The 20,142-nt window shown below is 37.8% G+C and overlaps 1 protein-coding gene across 1 annotated transcript in view; it reads left to right on the top strand.

Moving 5' to 3' along the window:
* LOC150087120 (twitchin-like) overlaps nt 1-20,142 on the top strand; it is a 3,511,780-nt gene that overhangs the window by 492,092 nt on the left and 2,999,546 nt on the right. Inside the window, 1 exon segment of the mRNA XM_090372971.1 lies at nt 19,246-19,322. Coding sequence (XP_090229097.1) covers nt 19,246-19,322 — 77 coding nt within the window.

Genomic DNA, 20,142 nt, shown 5'->3' with positions numbered 1-20,142 from the left:
TAGATGTGAGGAAATTTGCCTTTAGTCAGGCAGTATTCGGTTGGTGGAACAGACTTCCATCCCTTGTTGTGGAAGTTGATAGCCTAAATAAATTTAAGGCTCAGCTGGACAGGTATTTCGAACGAACGGAAGGGTGAAGTGGAAGTGTTTTTTTTTTTTTTTTTTTTGCCTGATGCTGCATAAGCTTCCTTTCTTGCATCATATGCCTCTACTAATGCTAATGAATAACTTTATCTTCTCCAAGTCCCAAAAAAAAAGCTAGATATTCTCAATCAATTGTGAAGATCATGGTTATCCAGGGCATTGTGCATTAAGAATTTGTTCCATTTGGTGGTTAAACAAGAATACTATATAACCCTGTACTGTGATTGTGATGCTACAAAGAGAAAATCACAGAAAAGTGGCTTTCAGGGAATTGGTTCTTGTAGCACAATAACTTCCCAGGATGTTTGGTGCTATGCATTCAAGAATTTCTTTAGAAGCACTCCATTACTGAACCTCTTTCCCCCATCCTCCATTTTACCAAGTTTAGCTCACTGTGTTGTGTTTTTTTTTTTTTTTTTTTGTTTCTTAAACATAAAGCCAAATGAATGTCCAAACCTTTCCATCATTGGAACCAATGGAACATACATGATTCTGAAACTGATTATGAGGCTTCAGATTGAAAAAGATGACAAATGCAGAAATAAGGTTAAAAAAATTATTTCTCACAATATAGTCCTTGAAAAATGAACCTACGAGAAAACTTTCTCCATTTATTATTCAGAAATATTTAAAAATGCTACTAGTCCAGATAAAGCACCCCTTTATGGAGGTCCCCTCACCTGTATCATTGGAAGGTCCTCCCAGTGATCTGCAAGTGGTTTAGAATAGCATTACTAGAATTCAAGGTTCATAGCTCAGGTTTGAGGGTTATACTATGCGAATATGGCATGTTTGCAGACCATATTTAATGACTTAACCAGTAATTCAAATTCATCAAATTTATTTACTTTACTTTGCTCCTAGCAGTAGTGTACACAGAAGAATACATGCAACGGTTTTTACTGTTAGTAACCCTAATGCAGCCCATTTATTTGTTTGTTCCATGAAGATCTAAAGCGGGCCTTGACATATATAACACCTTGCTTTCCAAGCAGCTGCATGTTTCTTAAAATATGCAAAATATAGACAGCGACTACAAGGAGTAATAAACAAAGTAAGCAAATAAGCACAAACAACTGTCTTTGGGATTTCCATATGGAAACATTGTATGTATACACTTTTTTAAGGAAACAAAACCTACACCAACCCTGATCCTGAACTGCAAATTTACAAATGTGTGAATGCAGTAGTACTACGCATAAGATTTTTAGTTTCTCTTCTTAGATAAGAAACTAAGATTTCTCGAACATATTAAACAACACAAACTTTCATTCCTCAAGAAGCTGAACATACGTTCCACAACTTGGGGAACAGATCGATTTACATTCCTTTAACTTTATCAAGCAGTAGTTCAGTCCAGGATAGATTATGAAGCACCTGTTTACACCTCAGTGAAACCAAGTCCACTGAGATGGTTAGGTCTCACACAGCATTCACTCCAAATATTACTAGGAGTTTTCTTCATATCACTTTCATAGAAGCTCATGAATCTCCACTACAGCTTAAGTGACAAAAACCTCTTGTTACGCTATGCCATCAAGATCAAAGATCAATTCATCCCTGATCATCCAAGTAGAGGAATTCTGTTTTCAGCAAACTGGCAAAAACATATAACAGGTCCATCTATAGATGAATTGACCTGCCAACGTTCATCTGAAATATTTACTATAGCCAAGATCTTCACTGTGATAACATACTTAGATAGCAAAGATCTCCCACTATGGGGCACACTCCAACCCATATGTGATCTATATTTTCAATCCTGGAGAAAAACATTTTATTGAGAATAAACTATCAGCCGTTATATGCAGCATACACACCTCATTATGCACATTATACTTATGTGAATATATATATTGATATTAGTCAAAGATAGAATCTTATTTAGGAGTCGCAGTTCACTTTCAAGATAGAACTTTCATCCAGTGGCTCCAAGAATGCTGTATTTTTACTGTGAACTGCAAGCCATCAATATAATTTTCATGGACACACTTATTTATCTTATTGCCATGAAAAATGTTAATTAGCATTAGCAAAGGCACATGATGCAAGAAAGCAAGCTTATATAGCATCAGCCAAAAAAAAAAAAAAAAAAAAAACCCCTTATTTCACCCATCCACTCGGTCCAGATGTTTTTCAAGTTCTGCCTTGAATCTATTTAAGCTATCAACTTCTACAACAACAGATGGAAGTTTGTTCCAGTAATCAACCACCTGCTGGCTAAAGGCAAACTTCCGCACATCTATCCTACAACCGTCTTTCCTCAATTTGAATTTATGCCCTCTCAGGTTATTATTCTGAGCAAGAGGAAGAATCCCATCTGCATTGAGCATGCTCAAACCATTCAAGGCTTTATACACCTCAATCATATCACCTCGCAGGTGCCTAGTCTCCAGACACTGTAATTTGCAAAACTTAAGCCTTTCTTCATAAGAGCAACCCTTTGTTCCATTCACTAATCTTGTTGTCCTTCTCTGTATTCATTCCAACAGCTCTCCATCCTTTTTAAATTAGGCCTCCAGACCTGTATACCGTACTCAAGGTGTGGGCTGACCATTGCCTTATACAAGGGGATAATTACCTCCTTATCCCTGCTAGAAAAATTGCTGTATATCATTGACAAGACACTATGAAGTACTCTTGCAGACCATCTGCACTGCTCAGAAAACTTCATATCTGCCTGCACAATTACCCTCAGGTCCTGTTCATTCACTACCACTGTCAGTGTGGTACCACAGAGTTGATACGTTACTCTGGGATTACTGCTTCCCATATATAGTACTTTACATTTGTCAATGTTAAACTTCATTTGTCACCTCTCAGCCAATCTGTTCAACTTTTTGAGATCCTTTTGCAGCAGTGTACTGTCATTAGTGTCATTAACAACCATGCCAACCTTCGTATTGTCTGCAAACGTCAACATTAAGCCTGATATACCATCGTCAATATCATTTATAAATACAGAAAACAACAATGGACCCAACACTGAACCCTGAGGGACTCCACTAATAACACTACTCCACAAAGATCGATGTCTATTGATTACCACTCTCTGTCTTCTCCCACTCAACCATCCTTTTATCCATAGCAGCAATTTGCCTCCAATGCCATACTGCTCCAATTTGTGCAGCAGTCTTCCATGTGCAACAGTATCAAAGGCCTTTCTTAGATCCAAATATATGATATCAAAGTTATTCTTTGCATCCAGTTCCTTTGTGACTACATCATAGCATCCAATCAAAGTTGTCAGACAAGACTTCCCCTTAACAAACCCATGCTGTGTTCCAGCAATAACTGAAGTCTTGTCTAGATGATCCTGCAATGCTTCTTTAACCAGTGCCTCCATTAATATCCCTGGAACAGAAGTTAAACTAACAGGTCTGTAATTACCTGTGTCTCCCTTTGACCCTCCTTTGTGGATTTGGGGTCACATTTTCACATCTCCAGTCCATGGGTACCTCCCCTGAATCCAGTGAACCTCTCATAATTATGGCTAAGGGTTTGCTTACTTCCTTTGCCGTCTCCTTTAATATAACTGGATAGATTCCATCCACCCCAGGTGGTTTTTTTTTTTTTTTTTTATCTTCGGCAATTTTTCCTCCACTTTACTCTTAGTTTTTACAAGATTATCTACCTTACTGCCAGAGTTGAATACACCTCTGGCTTTCCCCTCCCTGAATAACTCCTCATGTGTGAATGTAGATGCAAAATATTCATTTAGTTTGTTAACTCCCTGAGCAGTTGAACCATCGATATCAGGTGAACCAATCTGATTCATCCACTTCCTTCTAGAATTTACATAAGAAAAACTCTTTGCTGTTTTTCTTTGCATCCTTTGTCAAAGGTTTTTCGTAATCTGCTTTCGTCTACCTGACTTTCTTTGTAACTTGGTTACACACTAGCTTACATCTATCATAGGCTTCTGTGTCACATGTTAATTGTGACATTTTTCCCTGTGATTCCAACCTGTTTCAGCTTATAAAGTAACTGCTCATGTGGGACTGAGTCAAATGCTTTGCTGAAATCCAAATAAACTATGTTGAAATTATTCCTTAAGGCCAGCTCTTAAGTCATCCTTTCAAAATAGCTAACTACATTAGTTAAACATGATTTTTTCTTTACAAAACCATACTGAGGATCCTTCAAAATTCTGTTTCTATCTAAATGATCCTGAATTCCACCCTTGATCATTGTCTCCATGATTTTCCCATAGTACTGAAGTTAGACTGACCGGCCAGTAATCTTAAAGCCACTTCAATCTTAAAACCGCCCTTATGTATTGGAGATACATTGGCACTTTTCCAATCCAATGGAATCATTCCTGAGTCCAGTTATGCTCTCATAATTTGCCTCAATGGTTCAATGCACTCACTTGCTGCCTCCCTTAAGATTATAGGGTATATGTGGGAGGCAACTAGAGATAGTAATACTCTTGATCTGATTATCAGTAGTAATTCTTCATGCATTAAGAATCTGCAGATAAAGGAACCACTAGGTGGCAGTGATCACAGTGTGCTGAAGTGGGATTTACTCAGAGGTAGGCACCTCTGTAGCCAGGTTGGAAGGAGCAGCAATGTGAAGCACACGCTTCTTGATTAGACCAGGGTTCGAGCCCGTGACCACCAAATACGGAGGATGCTGAAAGGTCAGGGAATGACCACCACATATTCCCGGAGCAATATGGCCTTAGTTGCTAATGCTTCTAAAAACCAAATAGCAACAACAACTCAGGGGTAACTACCATCAAGGGTAAAGGGAAGGGTTTTTGCTTTCGTAAAGGTGACTACAGAGGTCTGAGACAGTATTTAAATTCTATACAGTGGGACCAACTGATGATGTTACCAACAGCAAATTCAAAATGGGAAGCATTCAAAGAATTAATCTTGGAAGCTACTAGGCTTTTCATACCAACAAAGAAATACTGTTCAAGATTTAGGCCTAAATGGATGTCAGATGAACTAATTAGACATATGACAGAGAAGAAAAATGCATGGGATACATAAAAAATAACAGGTGACACAGAAACCTATGATAGATATAAGCTGGTCTGTAACCAAGTTACAAAGGAGGTTAGGCAGGCGAAGGCAGATTACGAGAAATCTTTGGGAAATGATGCAAAGAAAAACAGCAAAGAGTTCTTTATTTATGTAAACTTTAGAAGGAAGGGGATGAATCAGGTTGTTCCACTTGATATCAATGGTTCAACTGTTGATGATCCTGCTCAGGTAGCTAACAAACTAAATGAATATTTTGCATCTACATTCACACATGAGGAGTTATTCAGGGAGGGGAAAGCCAGAGGTGTATTCAACTCTGGCAGTAAGGTAGATAATCTTGTAAAAACTAAGAGTATAGTGGAGGAGAAATTGCTGAAGATAAAAAAAAAAAAACCACCTGGTGTGGATGGATTCTATCCAGTTATATTAAAGGAGACGGCAAAGGAAGTAAGCAAACCCTTAGCCATAATTATGAGAGGTTCCCTGGATACAGGGGAGGTACCCATGGACTGGAGATGTGAAAATGTGACCCCAATCCACAAAGGAGGGTCAAAGGGAGACACAGGTAATTACAGACCTGTTAGTTTAACTTCTGTTCCAGGGATATTAATGGAGGCACTGGTTAAAGAAGCATTGCAGGATCATCTAGACAAGACTTCAGTTATTGCTGGGACACAGCATATGTTTGTTAAGGGGAAGTCTTGTCTGACAAAATTGATTGGATGCTATGATGTAGTCACAAAGGAACTGGATGCAAAGAATAACTATGATATCATATATGTGGATCTTAGAAAGGCCATTGATACTGTTGCACATGGAAGACTGCTGCACAAATTGGAGCAGTATGGCATTGGAGGCAAATTGCTGCTATAGATAAAGGGATGGTTGAGTGGCAGAAGACAGAGAGTGGTAATCAATAGACACTGCTCTTCGTGGAGTAATGTTATTAGTGGAGTCCCTCAGGGTTCAATGTTGGGTACATTGTTGTTTTCTGTATTTATAAATGATATTGACGATGGTGTATCAGGCTTAATGTTGACGTTTGCAGACAATACGAAGGTTGGCATGGTTGTTAATGACACTAATGACAGTACACTGCTGCAACAGGATCTAGAAAAGTTGAGCAGATGGGCTGAGAGGTGACAAATGAAGTTTAACATTGACAAATTTAAAGTAATTCATATGGGAAGCAGTAACCCCAGAGTAACGTATCAACTCTGTGGTACTACACTGACAGTGGTAGAGAATGAAAATGACCTGGGGGTAATTGTGCAGATATGAAGTTTTCTGAGCAGTGTAGACAGTCCGCAAGAGTAGCTCATGGAGTCTTGTCAATGATATACAGGAAATGTTCTAGCAGGGATAAGGAAGTGATTATCCCCTTGTATAAGGCAATGGTCAGGCCACACCTTGAGTACTATATACAGGTCTGGAGGCCTCATTTTTTAGAAAGATGTAGAGCTGTTGGAACAAGTACAGAGAAGGGCAACAAGATTAGTGAATGCAACAAAGGATTGCTCTTACGAAGAAAGGCTTAAGATTTGCAAATTACAGTGTTTGTAGACTAGGCACCTGTGAGGTGATCAGATTGAGGTGTATAAAGCCTTGAATGGTTTGAGCATGCTCAGTGCTGATGGGATTCTTCCTCTTGCTCAGAATAATTGCCCGAGAGGGCATAAATTCAAATTAAGGAAATATGGTTGTAGGATAGATGTTGGAAGTTTACCTTTATCCAGCGGTTGTTTGATTGGTGGAACAAACTTCCATCTATCGTTGTAGAAGTTAATAGCTTAAATAGATTCAAGGCAGAACTTGACAAATTTGGAGCGAGTGGCTGGGTGAAATAAAGTTTTTTTTTTTTTTTTTTTTTTGGCTGATGCAATATAAGCTTGCTTTCTTGCATCATGTGCCTATGCTAAAGCCATCAACCCCAGGAACATTACTGGCCAAAATTTTTGCATTAAACAAACATGAAATTTCAACATTATTAATTACATTTTTTTCATCTTCACTCCCATAATTTCTCACTGACACAGAGTTTTTCTTCTGTAAATATCTTTGCAAAGTAACTGTTGAGTTCATCTGCAACTTCAGCTGTGGTATCTTATACTATCCCACATCCATTACATAAGGGTCCATCTTGTGGTTTGTCCTTGTCTTCTTTGCATTTATATTTGTGAAGAATTCCTTATCCCCACTCATTGCTCCCTTTGCCAGCGATTTCTCATAATCTGGTTTTGCTAGCCTAACCTTTTCTTTAGCACTATTACAGATCAGTTTATAGCTGTTATATGCTTCAGTACTTTTTATTGCTCTGTAAATTTGCCATGCCATCTTTTTCTGCTCAAGTAATCTGGCAACTTCCTTATTCATCCAATTTGGAATCTTCCTCTTGGAGTATTTTTTTAATGGTATATAAGTATTCAAGGCTTTTGTGATTAATGTTTTAAAGATATACCATTATTCAATTGTATTTTCTCTCTGTGAGATATCTATCCAGTTAATACAGTTAATGTAGCAACTGAAACCGTTGTAATTTCTTTTCCTGAAATTATAACCCATTCCTTTGCCTTTAACTACTGGTACCTCTCTCTTCATCGTACACTGTAGAACTTCATGATCACTTCCTGCTACTGGTTCCTGTACTGTCAGCCCTATTATGTAATCTGGTTCATGGGTGATGATGTGGTCTAGAATATTCTTTTCACTAGTACTTTCCCTGACATGTTGATACAAATAACAATCATCTAGTTGATTAAAAATTTTGTCCCCCCCACGTGCAGTTTCCTTTTGATTTGCTCCAGTCACTTAGAGGCAAATTAAAATCGCCCATAATAAGATATTGATGCTTACTTGCCCATTCCATTTGCATGTAGAGGCTGTCATCATAATCTTCACAATCACCTGGCCTGTAGATTACTCCCACTTTCATTATACCAAAAATATGGTATAATATTTTAGTATAATATGGTATAATATTTTGGTATAATGACATGGCTCCAAAAAAGCAATGTTTGCTGTTTTATTTACTTAATTTTTATATTATATTGTACTTTATAAGTAGAATTATAGTTCTAGTTATGTTGGTTATTTTTATTTTTAATTTAGATAGAGTTTTTGTAGGTTACTACTTAATAAATGTAAAACCGTTGTTTTATTCGAATCTTGCAGCCATTGTTTTCATATAGAGAGTGGTAGGGAATTAAAATTTTTTAATTGTGGTTAATAGGTAGCTCTAACATAAAATTAGATAGCGTAATACATATCACTGCATTTAAGATTCTAAAAGATAGTGTAGTATTGATAATTAATTAAATTTATTGAACTTATTAATTTTCAATATCATGCCCCAGACTAGAGCATCAAAGCAACGGGCACAAAGTGTCAGGAGTACTGTGACTCGGGGGAGAACTGAGGAGGGGCAATTCTCAAACGCATCACAGCCTAAAAAAATGTGCAATGTGAAATGTTTGTCGAACTCTCTGCAATGGAACATGATCCAGCCAAGAAGGATGGCTTTGTGTGTGCTAGGTGCAGACAGTGTATAGAAATTAGGTGCCAACTCAGCGTTCTGATGGGTATCAATGAGAGCTTGAGGTGTAGGGCAGATGCCCTCGAAGAAATTAATATGAGAGGCAGATCAAGCTCTCAGCTGCCCAACTCAACGCCAGAGCTTATTCTTTTGCATCAGGCAACACAGTAGCAATCTCCAAGGCAGAATGCACTGGTCCCACAAGAGTTATTGTTGGTAACTCTATCGTCAGGGAGACAGGTAATTGAAAATTAATTAATTAAATTTATTGATCTTATTAATTTTTAATATCATGCCCTAGACTAGATAGCAAAGCAATGGGCACAAAATGGCAGGAGTGCTGTGGCTCGGAGAGAATTGAGGGGCGGGCAATTCTCCCAGTTTGCTAGGGGCAAAAGTTGATGATGTTGTAGAGCAGATATCATCTTTTAAGGGCACAATGAGTGATATTGTTGTACATGTTGGCACTAATGACTTTAAGAGTATGATTTTTTGAAGATTTACTTAACAAGTACAGGCAAATGTTGAAAACAAGTTGTGAGTTAGGATTAAATTTCAAAGTGTCTGCAATTGTGCCCAGACATGATAGGAGGGAGTATATGATGAGAGCCTTGTCAATCAATTCGGCCCTGGAGAGATTCCGCAAGGCTCATGGGTTAGAATTTTTTTCAGCGTGGTCTGTGCTTGCTAACAGGAGAGACTGCTTCTACAGAGATGGGATAATCTTAAATAGAAGGGGTGCAAGGGTGTTTGCTGGTACTATCAAGGCAGCATTAGGTGAGTCGAAAAACTGCAAGCTTGGGGGGGATTCACAGACTAAAAGATTAATAGTAACCACAGGCAGAGATGAAGGTGATTCTTGCACTACTTCTATTTCAATGAGCAGCGGCCTGGAGGGTGGGGTGCTGTGCGTTTCAGGGACTGATGGCAGTCATCATGAAACAAATAAATACATGGGCTGTGTTAGGGTAACTAAGTATAGGAATAGATGCATGTATACTTGCATGTACATCAATGCAAATAGTATAGTAAATAAATTTGATGAATTTGAAGTACTGGTCAAGACAAAAAACTCATTGATATCTCAATATTCGTATCCCAACTTGATATCCCAACAATATCTGCCAGTAAAGGCAGATTTTTTTGGGATATCAAAGATGTGGTGTCACACAGATATTAGGAATTCAGAATTGGAATTTGGGGATTACAATGTGTACAGAAAGGATAGACAGGATAGGAAGGGAGGGAGGATTTATGCTGTTAATTAAATAAAAGATAAAATCTAAGGAAGTGCATCCAGTTTACATAGATGGACAGTGCTGTTGGAATGTTGAGTCAGTTTGGTGTGACATAAGCACTGGGAAAGCAAAAATAAGAGTAGGAGTGTGTTATAGGCCTAATGACTCTGATTAATGCAATGAACAATTGTACAGAGAAATAGAGTGGGCCAGTAAATCAGAATGTTTATAATGGGGGATTTTAACTTCTCAGATATTGACTGGAACTTGTGGGTTGGTTACTTGCACACTAGCAAGACTTTTGTGGATTTATTGGATGATTGCCCCAGGGGCTCACATCTGGTGAGTATGGGCTTGGCACACCCAGGGTCCTGAACTGAATATCATCATTCTTCTCTTTCTTGGTGATTCCTCTCTCTCCATTTTTTTTTTTTTTTTTTGGTCAGTGCAGCATAAGCCCCAGGCTTCCTTGCACCTTATAGATAATAATAATAATAATAATAATTGTTTTCTGCAGCAGCAGTCAAGTAGAGAGGGTGATACTCTTAATCCGGTTATCAGCAGTGATTATTCGTGTAGTAGGAATTTGCAGATAAAGGAACCACTAGGTGGCAGTGATCACAGTGTACTGATGTGGGATTTACTTAAAGATATAATTACCAACAGGGATAAAGGGAAGGGTGTTTGCTTCCATAAAGGTGACTACAGTGGTCTCAGACAGTTTTTAAATTCTGTACAGTGGGACCAACTGATGATGTTACCAACAGCAAATTCAAAATGGGAATCATTCAAAGAATTAATCTTGGATGCTACTACACTTTTCATACCAACTAAGAAATATTGTCCAAGATTTAGGCCTAAATGGATGTCAGATAAACTAATGAGATGCATGACAGAGAAGAAAAATGCATGGGATGCATATAAATTATCAGGTGACACAGAAGCCTATGGTAGGTATAAGCTAGTCTGCAATCAAGTCACAAAGGAGAACAGGCAAGCGAAAGCAGGTTATGAGAAATCTGGGCAAAGGATGCTAATAAAAACAGCTAGGGCTTCTTTTCTTATGTAAACTCTAAAAGGAGTGGATGAATCAGATTGGTCCACTTGATATCGGTGGTTTGATTGTTGATGATCCTGCTCAGATAGCTGACAAACTGAGTGAATATTTTGCATCTACATTCACACATGAGGAGTTATTAATGGAGGAAAATGCCTGAAATTTATCAAACTGTAACAGGGTGCTTAATGATTTTGTAATAACTGAGAGGAAAGTGGAGGAGAAATTGTTAAGTTAAACATAAAGGCAACTTGGATTGATGTGATCTATTCAGTTATATTAAAGGAGTCAGCAAAAGAACTAAGCAAACCCTTAACCATAATTATGAGAGCATTAGCATTAGCAGAGGCATATGATGCAAGAAAGCAAGCTTATTCAGCATCAGCCAAAAAAAACAAAAAAAAAAAAAAAAACCCACTCCCATTTCACCCCTCCGTTCGTTCGAAATACCTGTCCAGTTGAGCTTTAAATTTGTTTAGGCTATCAACTTCAACAACCAGTGATGGAAGTCGGTTCCACCAACCAACCACCCGCTGGCCAAAGGCAAATTTCCGCACATCTATCCGACATCCGTCCTTCCTCAATTTGAATTTATGCCCTCTGAGGTGATTATTCTGAGAAAGATGAAGAATCCCATTGGCATTGAGCATGCTCAAACCATTCAAAGCCTTATACACCTCTATCAGATCACCTCGCCGGTGCCTAGTCTCCAGACTCTGTAATTTGCAAAACTTAAGCCTTTCTTCGTAAGAGCAACCCTTTGTTCCATTTACTAATCTTGTTGCCCTTCTCTGTACCCGTTCCAGCAGCTCTACATCCTTCTTGAAATGAGGCCTCCAGACCTGTATACAGTACTCAAGATGTGGCCTTGCCATTGCCTTATACAAGGGAATAATCACCTCCTTATCCCTGCTAGAAAAATTCCTGTATATCATTGACAAGACACCATGAGCTACTCTTGCAGCTCGTCTGCACTGCTCAGAGAACTTCATATCTGCCTGCACAATTACCCCCAGGTCCTTTTCATTCTCCACCACTGTCAGTGTAGTACCGCAGAGTTGATACGTTGCTCTGGGGTTATTGTTTCCCATATGCAGCACTTTACATTTGTCGATGTTAAACCTCATTTGCCACCTCTCAGCCCATCTGTTCAACCTGTCCAGATCCTGTTGCAGCAGCATAGCGTCAGTATTGTCCTTAACGACCCTGCCAACCTTTGTATCATCTGCAAACTTGGACATTAAACTTGATATCCCATCATCAATATCATTCATAAACACCGAAAACAACAACGGACCCAACACTGAACCTTGAGGAACTCCACTAATAACATTAGTCCACGTTGAGCAGTGTCCATTGATTACCACTCTCTGTCTTCTGCCACTCAACCATCCCCTTATCCATAGCAGCAATTTGCCTCCAATGCCACACTGCTCCAATTTGTGCAGCAGTCTTCCATGTGCAACAGTATCAAAAGCCTTTCTAAGATCCAAATATATAATATCAAAGTTATTCCCTGCATCCAGTTCTTTTGTGACTACATCATAGTATCCAATCAAATTGGTCAGGCAAGACCTGCCCTTAACAAAACCATGCTGCGTCTGAGCTATAACTGAATTCTTGTCTAGATGATCCTGCAGTGCTTCTTTAACCAGTGCCTCCATTAATTTACCTGGAACAGAAGTTAAACTAACAGGTCTATAATTACTTGTGTCAGCCTTTGAACCTCCTTTGTGAATTGGGGTCACATTTGCACATCTCCAGTCCATAGGTACCTCCCCTGAGTCCAAGGAAGCTCTCATAATTATGGCTAAGGGTTTGCTTACTTCCTTTGCTGCCTCCTTTAATATAACTGGATAGATCCCATCCATCCCAGGTGCCTTTTTTATGTTTATCCTCAACAATCTCTCCTCCACTTTCCTCTCAGTTATTACAAAATCATCCAGCTCACTGCCAATGTTTACTTTACCTACATCATTCTCCTTCCTGAATAACTCCTCATGCGTGAATGTAGATGAAAAATACTCGTTTAGATTGTTAGCCACCTGAGCAGGATCCTCAACTGTTGAACCATCAATATCCAGTGGACCAATCTGATTCATCCCTTTCCTTTTCGAGTTCAAGTATGTAAAGAACTCTTTTCTGTTTTTCTTTGCATCCTTTGCCAAGGATTTTTCATAGTCTGCCTTTGCCTGCCTAATCTCCTTTGTGACTTGGTTACAGACCAACTTATATCTATCATAGGCTTCCATGTCACCCATTAATTTGTATGTATCCAATGCATTTTTCTTCTCTGCCACATGTCTCATTAGTTCATCTGACAACCATTTAGGCCTAAACCTTGAACAATATTTCTTAGTTGGTATGTAAAGCCTGGTAGCCTCCAAGATTAGTTCCTTGAATGCTTCCCATTTTGAGTTTGCTGTTGGTAACATCATCAGTTGGTCCCACTGTATAGAATTTAAATACTGTCTCAGACCATCATAGTCGCCTTTACGAAAACAAAAACCCTTCCCTTTACCTCTGATGGTAGTTACCTCCTTGAGTAAATCCCACTTCAACACACTGTGATCACTGCCACCTAGTGGTTCATTTATCTGCAGGTTCTTAATGCATGAAGAATCACTACTGCTAATCAGATCAAGAGTATTGCTCCCTCTTGTTGCCTCACGAACATGCTGATGTAGAAAACAATCATCCAATAAATCCACAAAAGCCTTGCTAGTGTGCGAGTGACCAACCCACAAATTCCAGTCAATATCTGGGAAATTAAAGTCCCCCATTATAAGACTCTCTGATTTACTGGCCCACTCTATTTCCCTGTACAATATCTTATTATACTCATCAGAGTCATTAGGCCTATAGCACACTCCTACTCTCAATTTTGATTTCCCTATGCTTATGTCACACCAAACTGACTCGACGCTGCCCTGTCCATCGATGTCGACTGGCTTCACTTCCTTGGACTTTATGTGTTTCTTAATTAATAGCATGACCCCTCCTCCCCTCCTGTCCTGTCTATCCTTTCTATACACATTGTATTCCCCAAATTCCAGTTCCGCATTACTTATATCTGTGTGACACCACGTCTCTGATATCCCAACAATATCTGCCTTTGATGTTTTGAGCAATACCTCAAATTCATCAAATTTATTTACCAAACTCCTAGCATTGGTGTACACGCAGGTATACATGCACCTGTTTCTATTCTTAGCTACCCTAACACAACCCATGTGTTTACTTGTACCGCAATGACTACCAGCAGTCTCTGAAATATCCTGCATAATGTTTTTCAGACTTCTGCTCATTTCAATAGAAGCAGTGCAAGAATCACTTCCACCTCTGCCACTGGCTACTGTTAATCTATTAGTCCTTGTATCCCCCCCAACTAGCAGTTTTCCGACCCACCTAACACTGCCTCGACAGCATCAGCAAAAATTCTTGCACCCATTCTATTTAAGTGTATCCCATCCCTGTAGAAGCAATCTCTCCTGTTAACAAGTACAGTCCAGGCTGAAAAAAATTCTACCCCTTGAGCCTTGCACAATCCCTCCAGGGCCGAATTGATCGACAAGGCTCTCATCATATACTCCCTCCTATCGTGTCTGGGCAGAATTGCAGACACTTTCAAGTTCAACCCTAATTCACGGCTTTTTTTCAACAGTGACCTGTACTTTCTAAGTAATTCCGCCGGTCTCCTACTCTTAATATCATTAGTGCCAACGTGTACAACTATATCACCTTTTGTGCCCTTAAAAGATGATATCCGCTCTACAACTTCATCAACCTTTGCCCCTGGCAGACATACCCTGGTCCTATTCCACCTATCCTTTTTACAAAGGATGTTCCCCGTTTCCCTGACAATAGAGTCACCAACAACTACTAGTTCCTGTGGGACCAGCGCATTCTGCCTAGGGGGCTGCTTCTGTGTTGCCTGATGACCAAGTGCAAGCTCTGGCGTTGATGTGGGCAGCTGAGAGCTTGATGGGCCCCTCAATTTATTTCCTTCGAGGGCATCCACCCTGTCCTTCAAGCTCTCATAAAGGCCCATAACAACACATTCTTGGACTCAGGGGAAGTCCCCATGGACTGGAGATGTGAAAATGTATCCCCAATTCACAAAGAGGATCTAAGGGTGACACAAGTAATTACAGACCAGTTAGTTTTACTTCTGTTCCAGGTAAAATAATGGAGTCACTGGTTAAAGAAGCATTGCAGGACCATCTAGACAAGATTGCAGTTATAGTTCAGACGCAGCATGGGTTTGTTAAGGGAAAATCTTGTCTGACCAATTTGATTGGATACTAGATGTGGTTACAAAGGAACTAGATGCAAAAAATTATTTTGATATCATATACTTGGATTTCAGGAAAACTTTGACACTGTTGTGCATGGAAGATTACTGTACAAATTGGAGCAGTATGGTATTAAGTGTAAGTTGCTACAATGGATAAAAGGGTGGTTGAGTGGCAGAAGATAGAGAGTGGTAATCAATGGATGCTGCTCTTCATGGACTAATGTTATTAGTGGAGTCCCACAGGGTTCTCTGTTGGGCCCACTGCTGTTTTGTTTATTTATCAATGATATTGATGAAGGTATATCAGGATGAACACTTCTTTATCCTCTTTTTAAGATTTTAGCTATACAGTGATAAGCAAAACAAAGAAGAAACAAACAATATGCTAAAAAAATATATGCAGAATAACTGTACGCATGCTCACACTACTGTCTTTCCATTACTGAGAGAAAGTGTAGTGGGAAGCAGACAGAGAAGGTTGAACATGCTAACCCTCCTGAACATTACTGTCATCTATGAGCACATGGAAACATTAATACTTCAAGGTAATATACAGCAGATCACTGTCACATCTACTTTCCTAAATTGTAGTAAGATATATGTATTGTGGGTAAACACAACAAGTGATTCGAAATTTTAAGAATTACTTTTGAAATGTAGAAATAAAAATTGACTACAAACAGGTAATATATTAGTGGAGATAAAAATCATGTTGGCCAGTGTTAATTTACAAACAGTCTGTTAAATATATAATTTGCTACATTACAATATGAATCAAGACAATTTGGCCCTAGCAAATCCTATGCCTTTAAACACCCATACCACCACCTGTGCAGAAATTAAGGTCCTGCATCATCCTAACTAATTTGTAAGCAGCTATGATTGGTGGTAATAGTCATGCAACCTGTGAGTCTAAATTTTTTTTTATATGTTTTCATCTTGGAAGAAGGCACACAGATATGCCAGGATATAAGATTTTTTTTAGTGTTATTATTAATTGACTGTAAAATTAGTTTGAGTTAAATACTATCTTAATGCCGAGAAGTGTCTTTATTTCAACATTTGTTATTGTTATTTATATATTTACATTTTGTTCAATTATAAAGATGATAGGAAATTTGAAAAAATGAATTTTTTTTTATATGATTTCACTTTTGGTATGTATAATTGCAGTTCACATTTAAAAAAAAAGGGGGAGGAAGTGAAATGCAGTTGAGCTGTTTACAATAAAACCTCTCTTTAAATGGATTATTAAAGGTTTATTGAGTTAAATGGATTATTTGAGACCTGTCCGCTAAACCTGATTGTCCATTAAACTCCAAAGAAATACATTTAGTCATGAAAGGTGCCAGAATGTTAAGAAAAAAAAATTCTGTACAGTGAAATAAAAAACATATAATGTTTTTTTTTTCATTGTGGTAATATAATATGTTTTTTTGCACTTATGTGGAGTAAATGAACTTGAAATTTTGCTATATTATCATATAGTGGCAGCAAAATCTCTAGGTAACCTTAGTCAGAGCCTTGAAGAGGACTCTTCCCTTGTTGGAGTTTCAGATGATTCCATACTAATGTTTTACATGCTCAGCAGTGTGTTGAAAGTATTGATGAGCAAAGTCCTGACTCTTTGGTGATCTGCCTCACTGTGAAAAAATTTCCATTGATAGTAAATACTATCGGACTGAGGCTGTTATGTTATTTGGTTCCATTTGGATGAAAAGCCTGGTTCAGTGAATGAATGCTATCCGTTATTTCCAAAGTCTATTAAATTGAGGTCTGTTAAAGCAAGTGTTTGATATTCATGGTCTGTTTTGTAAATTGTGGTTGCAGAAGATTATTTTTGAGGGACCAAATTCAACAATAAAATTATCTGAACAACAAAAAAAAAATAAATAAAAAATAAAAGCTGAATCAGTCATGCTTAATATCAGTTTATGTAAAGTAAAAAATTAATGTCCAGTGTATTAGTAGTAGTAGTAGTAGTAGCAGTGGCATGTGATGCAAGAAAGCAAGTGTATGAGCTTATGCAGCATCAGCCAAAAAAAAAAAAAAATCACACCATTCCCTCCAAATGCCTGTCCAGTTCCTCCTTAAATTTATTCAACCTATCAACTTCCACAACGACAGATGGAAGTTTGTTTCAGCAATTAATCACCCACTGGCTAAAGGCAAATTTCCGCACATCTATTCTACATCTGTCTTTTCTTAATTTGAATTTATGCCCCCCTAGGTTCGTAATCTGAACAAGTGGAAGGATCCCATCAGAATTCAGCGTGCTCAACCCATTCAAGGCCTTATATACCTGAATCAGATCACCGCGCAGGTGCCTAGTCTCCAGCCACTGCAATTTGCAGAACTTAAGCCTCTCTTGGTAAGAGGATCCCTTCATTCCCCTCATCAATCTTGTTGCCCTTCTCTGTACACGCTCAAGTAAATCTACATCCTTCCTAAAATGAGGCCTCCAGACCTGTACGCAGTACTCAAGGCGTGGCCTGACCATTGCCTTATACAGAGGGATAATCACCTCCTTTTCCCTGTTAGCAAAATTCCTATATATCATTGACAAAACCCCATGACCTGCCCTGGCAGCCTGTCTGCATTGCTCAGAAAACTTCATATCTGACTGCACAATTACTCCCAGGTCTTTTTCATTTTCTACCACCTTAAGTGTAGTACTACACAGTTGGTACGTTTCTCTGGGGTTACTTCTACTCATATGCAGTACTTTGCATTTGTCAAGGTTAAACTTCAGTTGCCACTTCTTAGCCCATCTGCCCAAATTATCTAGATCCTGTTGCAGTAGCACACTGCCATTACTGTCATTAACAACCCTGCCAACCTTTGTATCATCTGCAAACTCCGACATTAAGCCTGATATATCTTCATCAATATCATTGATAAATATACAAAACAACAGTGGACCTAACACCGAACCCTGTGGGACTCCACTAATAACATTAGTCCACAAAAAGCAGCACCCATTGATTACCACCCTCTGTCTTCTCCCACTTAACCATCCTTTTATCCATTGTAGCAACTTACCCTTAATACCATTCTGCTCCAATTTGTACAATAGTCTTCCATGCGCAACAGTATCAAAAGCTTTCCTGAAATCCAAATATATGATATCAAAATTATTTTTTGCATCCAGTAACCACATCATAATATCATAGTATTGGGCATGTTTTAAGTCTCTCATAGCCTCTTGTAAGGGCAGTTATGAGTTGTACAAGAAAATAATTAAAAAAAAATGTGTTGCATTAGCACCATATTATTTGGGAATAAATTAAATGTTTTATATCCCATTTAGCATATTTAGAAATGTTAGTTTATATGTACCCACAGGTATAACAATACTGTTCAGCAGAAATTCATAGAGCACAGTCATTTTATATATCTTGAATGCGTTATGCACTACTAAATTATATTTAATTTAGAGTGTATGAATGGTTACAGTTTAAAAAACAGTGAATGTGCAACCAGGCATGATGTTTGCATACTGTATCATTTCTTGAGAATAGTGTAACTGAATGAAATGTAATTTGGTATAAACAAATAATGTGTAGTGATATTACATTAATATTGCTTTTTTTATACAAATTGTATATGAAAAGAAATTCATAGAATAAATGCAGTTTTTAAAGCAGTATTGTTTTAATACTGCATTAAATAAGTGATTAAAATTTGCCTTGATAAAAATAAATATTAAAAGGATCACTGTTTCGATATCTTGTTATATTGTCTGGGGGCTCATCGACTCTACATCAACCCAGAGCTAGGGTACAATGTGTGCTTGTTTTAATTTAATAGCTGTGATATTAAATATAATAACAGATATGTCACATCTTCTGTATTATAAACATTATTATAATTGTGAGGTAAAAAAATCAGGTAAAAAATGACCACCACTTGTCAGGTAAAAAATTACCACCAAATTATTTATTGTAAGACCATTAATTAGCCTTGTCGATTTCTTCTAGACTGCAGAAGAAGGAAGTTCTGTGGAATTTATATGTAAGGTTGAATCCAAGCAGAAAGTGACCATTACATGGTATAAGTAAGTGTTCATGTTCTGTTAGTGTGGATATTTTTTTTATATATATACATATTTATATAGTCATCATCATCAGTGTTCTGCTAAGGGCAGGGTATGCTCTACTTCTCCATATCTTCCTATCTTTAGCCTTTCTCTTATTCACTATCCCCTCTGAATTTCATCTGTCATAGTTTTTATTTTTCCCTCAGTCTCCCTCTGGACGCCTTTCCCTCAACTTTTCCATTCATCAATCAGTCACCTCACAACATATGTCCATTCTAATTTCGTTTCTGCCATCTGATCATTTCCGTGAAACATCTCTTCTCACCCACCCTTCTCAAAATCTCATTTCTTTCTTTCTCACTTTTATCAACTCATCTTTTTCTTCCTTCTCTGTATAATAATTTATATATGTATATTATAGTAATTTATATAGTATGAATCAGAGCTGTAATACTCAATACGTTCTACGTTGATATTAATATTTGTAAAATAACAAGAGGAGTTTACCTCAATATAGTACTTAGAACACCTCCGTATGATACTCTCCAGAAATTAAAACGAAAAAATCGAAAACTTACATTGGAGTAAAAAATAAATAATTAAAAATCAATTTAATACAATTAAAAATCAATTTAACACAATTAAAAGTTAAAAAGAATCTAACGAAAATATTCAAAACAATTTTCCTTCCTGAAGCTGACAACGCTTTTTGACCATATGTCGTGATCCCAGGAATGAATGAATGAAAATTTTTAATTTTTAATTGCGTTAAATTGATTTTTAATTGCCTTAAATTGATTTTTAATTGCCTTAAATTGATTTTTAATTGTGTTAAATT

The sequence above is a fragment of the Mastigoproctus giganteus genome, chromosome 4 (assembly GCF_048544385.1).
Source record: "Mastigoproctus giganteus isolate SK-2022 chromosome 4, ASM4854438v1, whole genome shotgun sequence".
Classification (NCBI taxonomy): Eukaryota; Metazoa; Arthropoda; class Arachnida; order Uropygi; family Thelyphonidae; genus Mastigoproctus; species Mastigoproctus giganteus.
The sequence above is the reverse complement of the archived record's forward strand: the minus strand, read 5'-3'. Positions and strand labels throughout refer to the sequence as shown.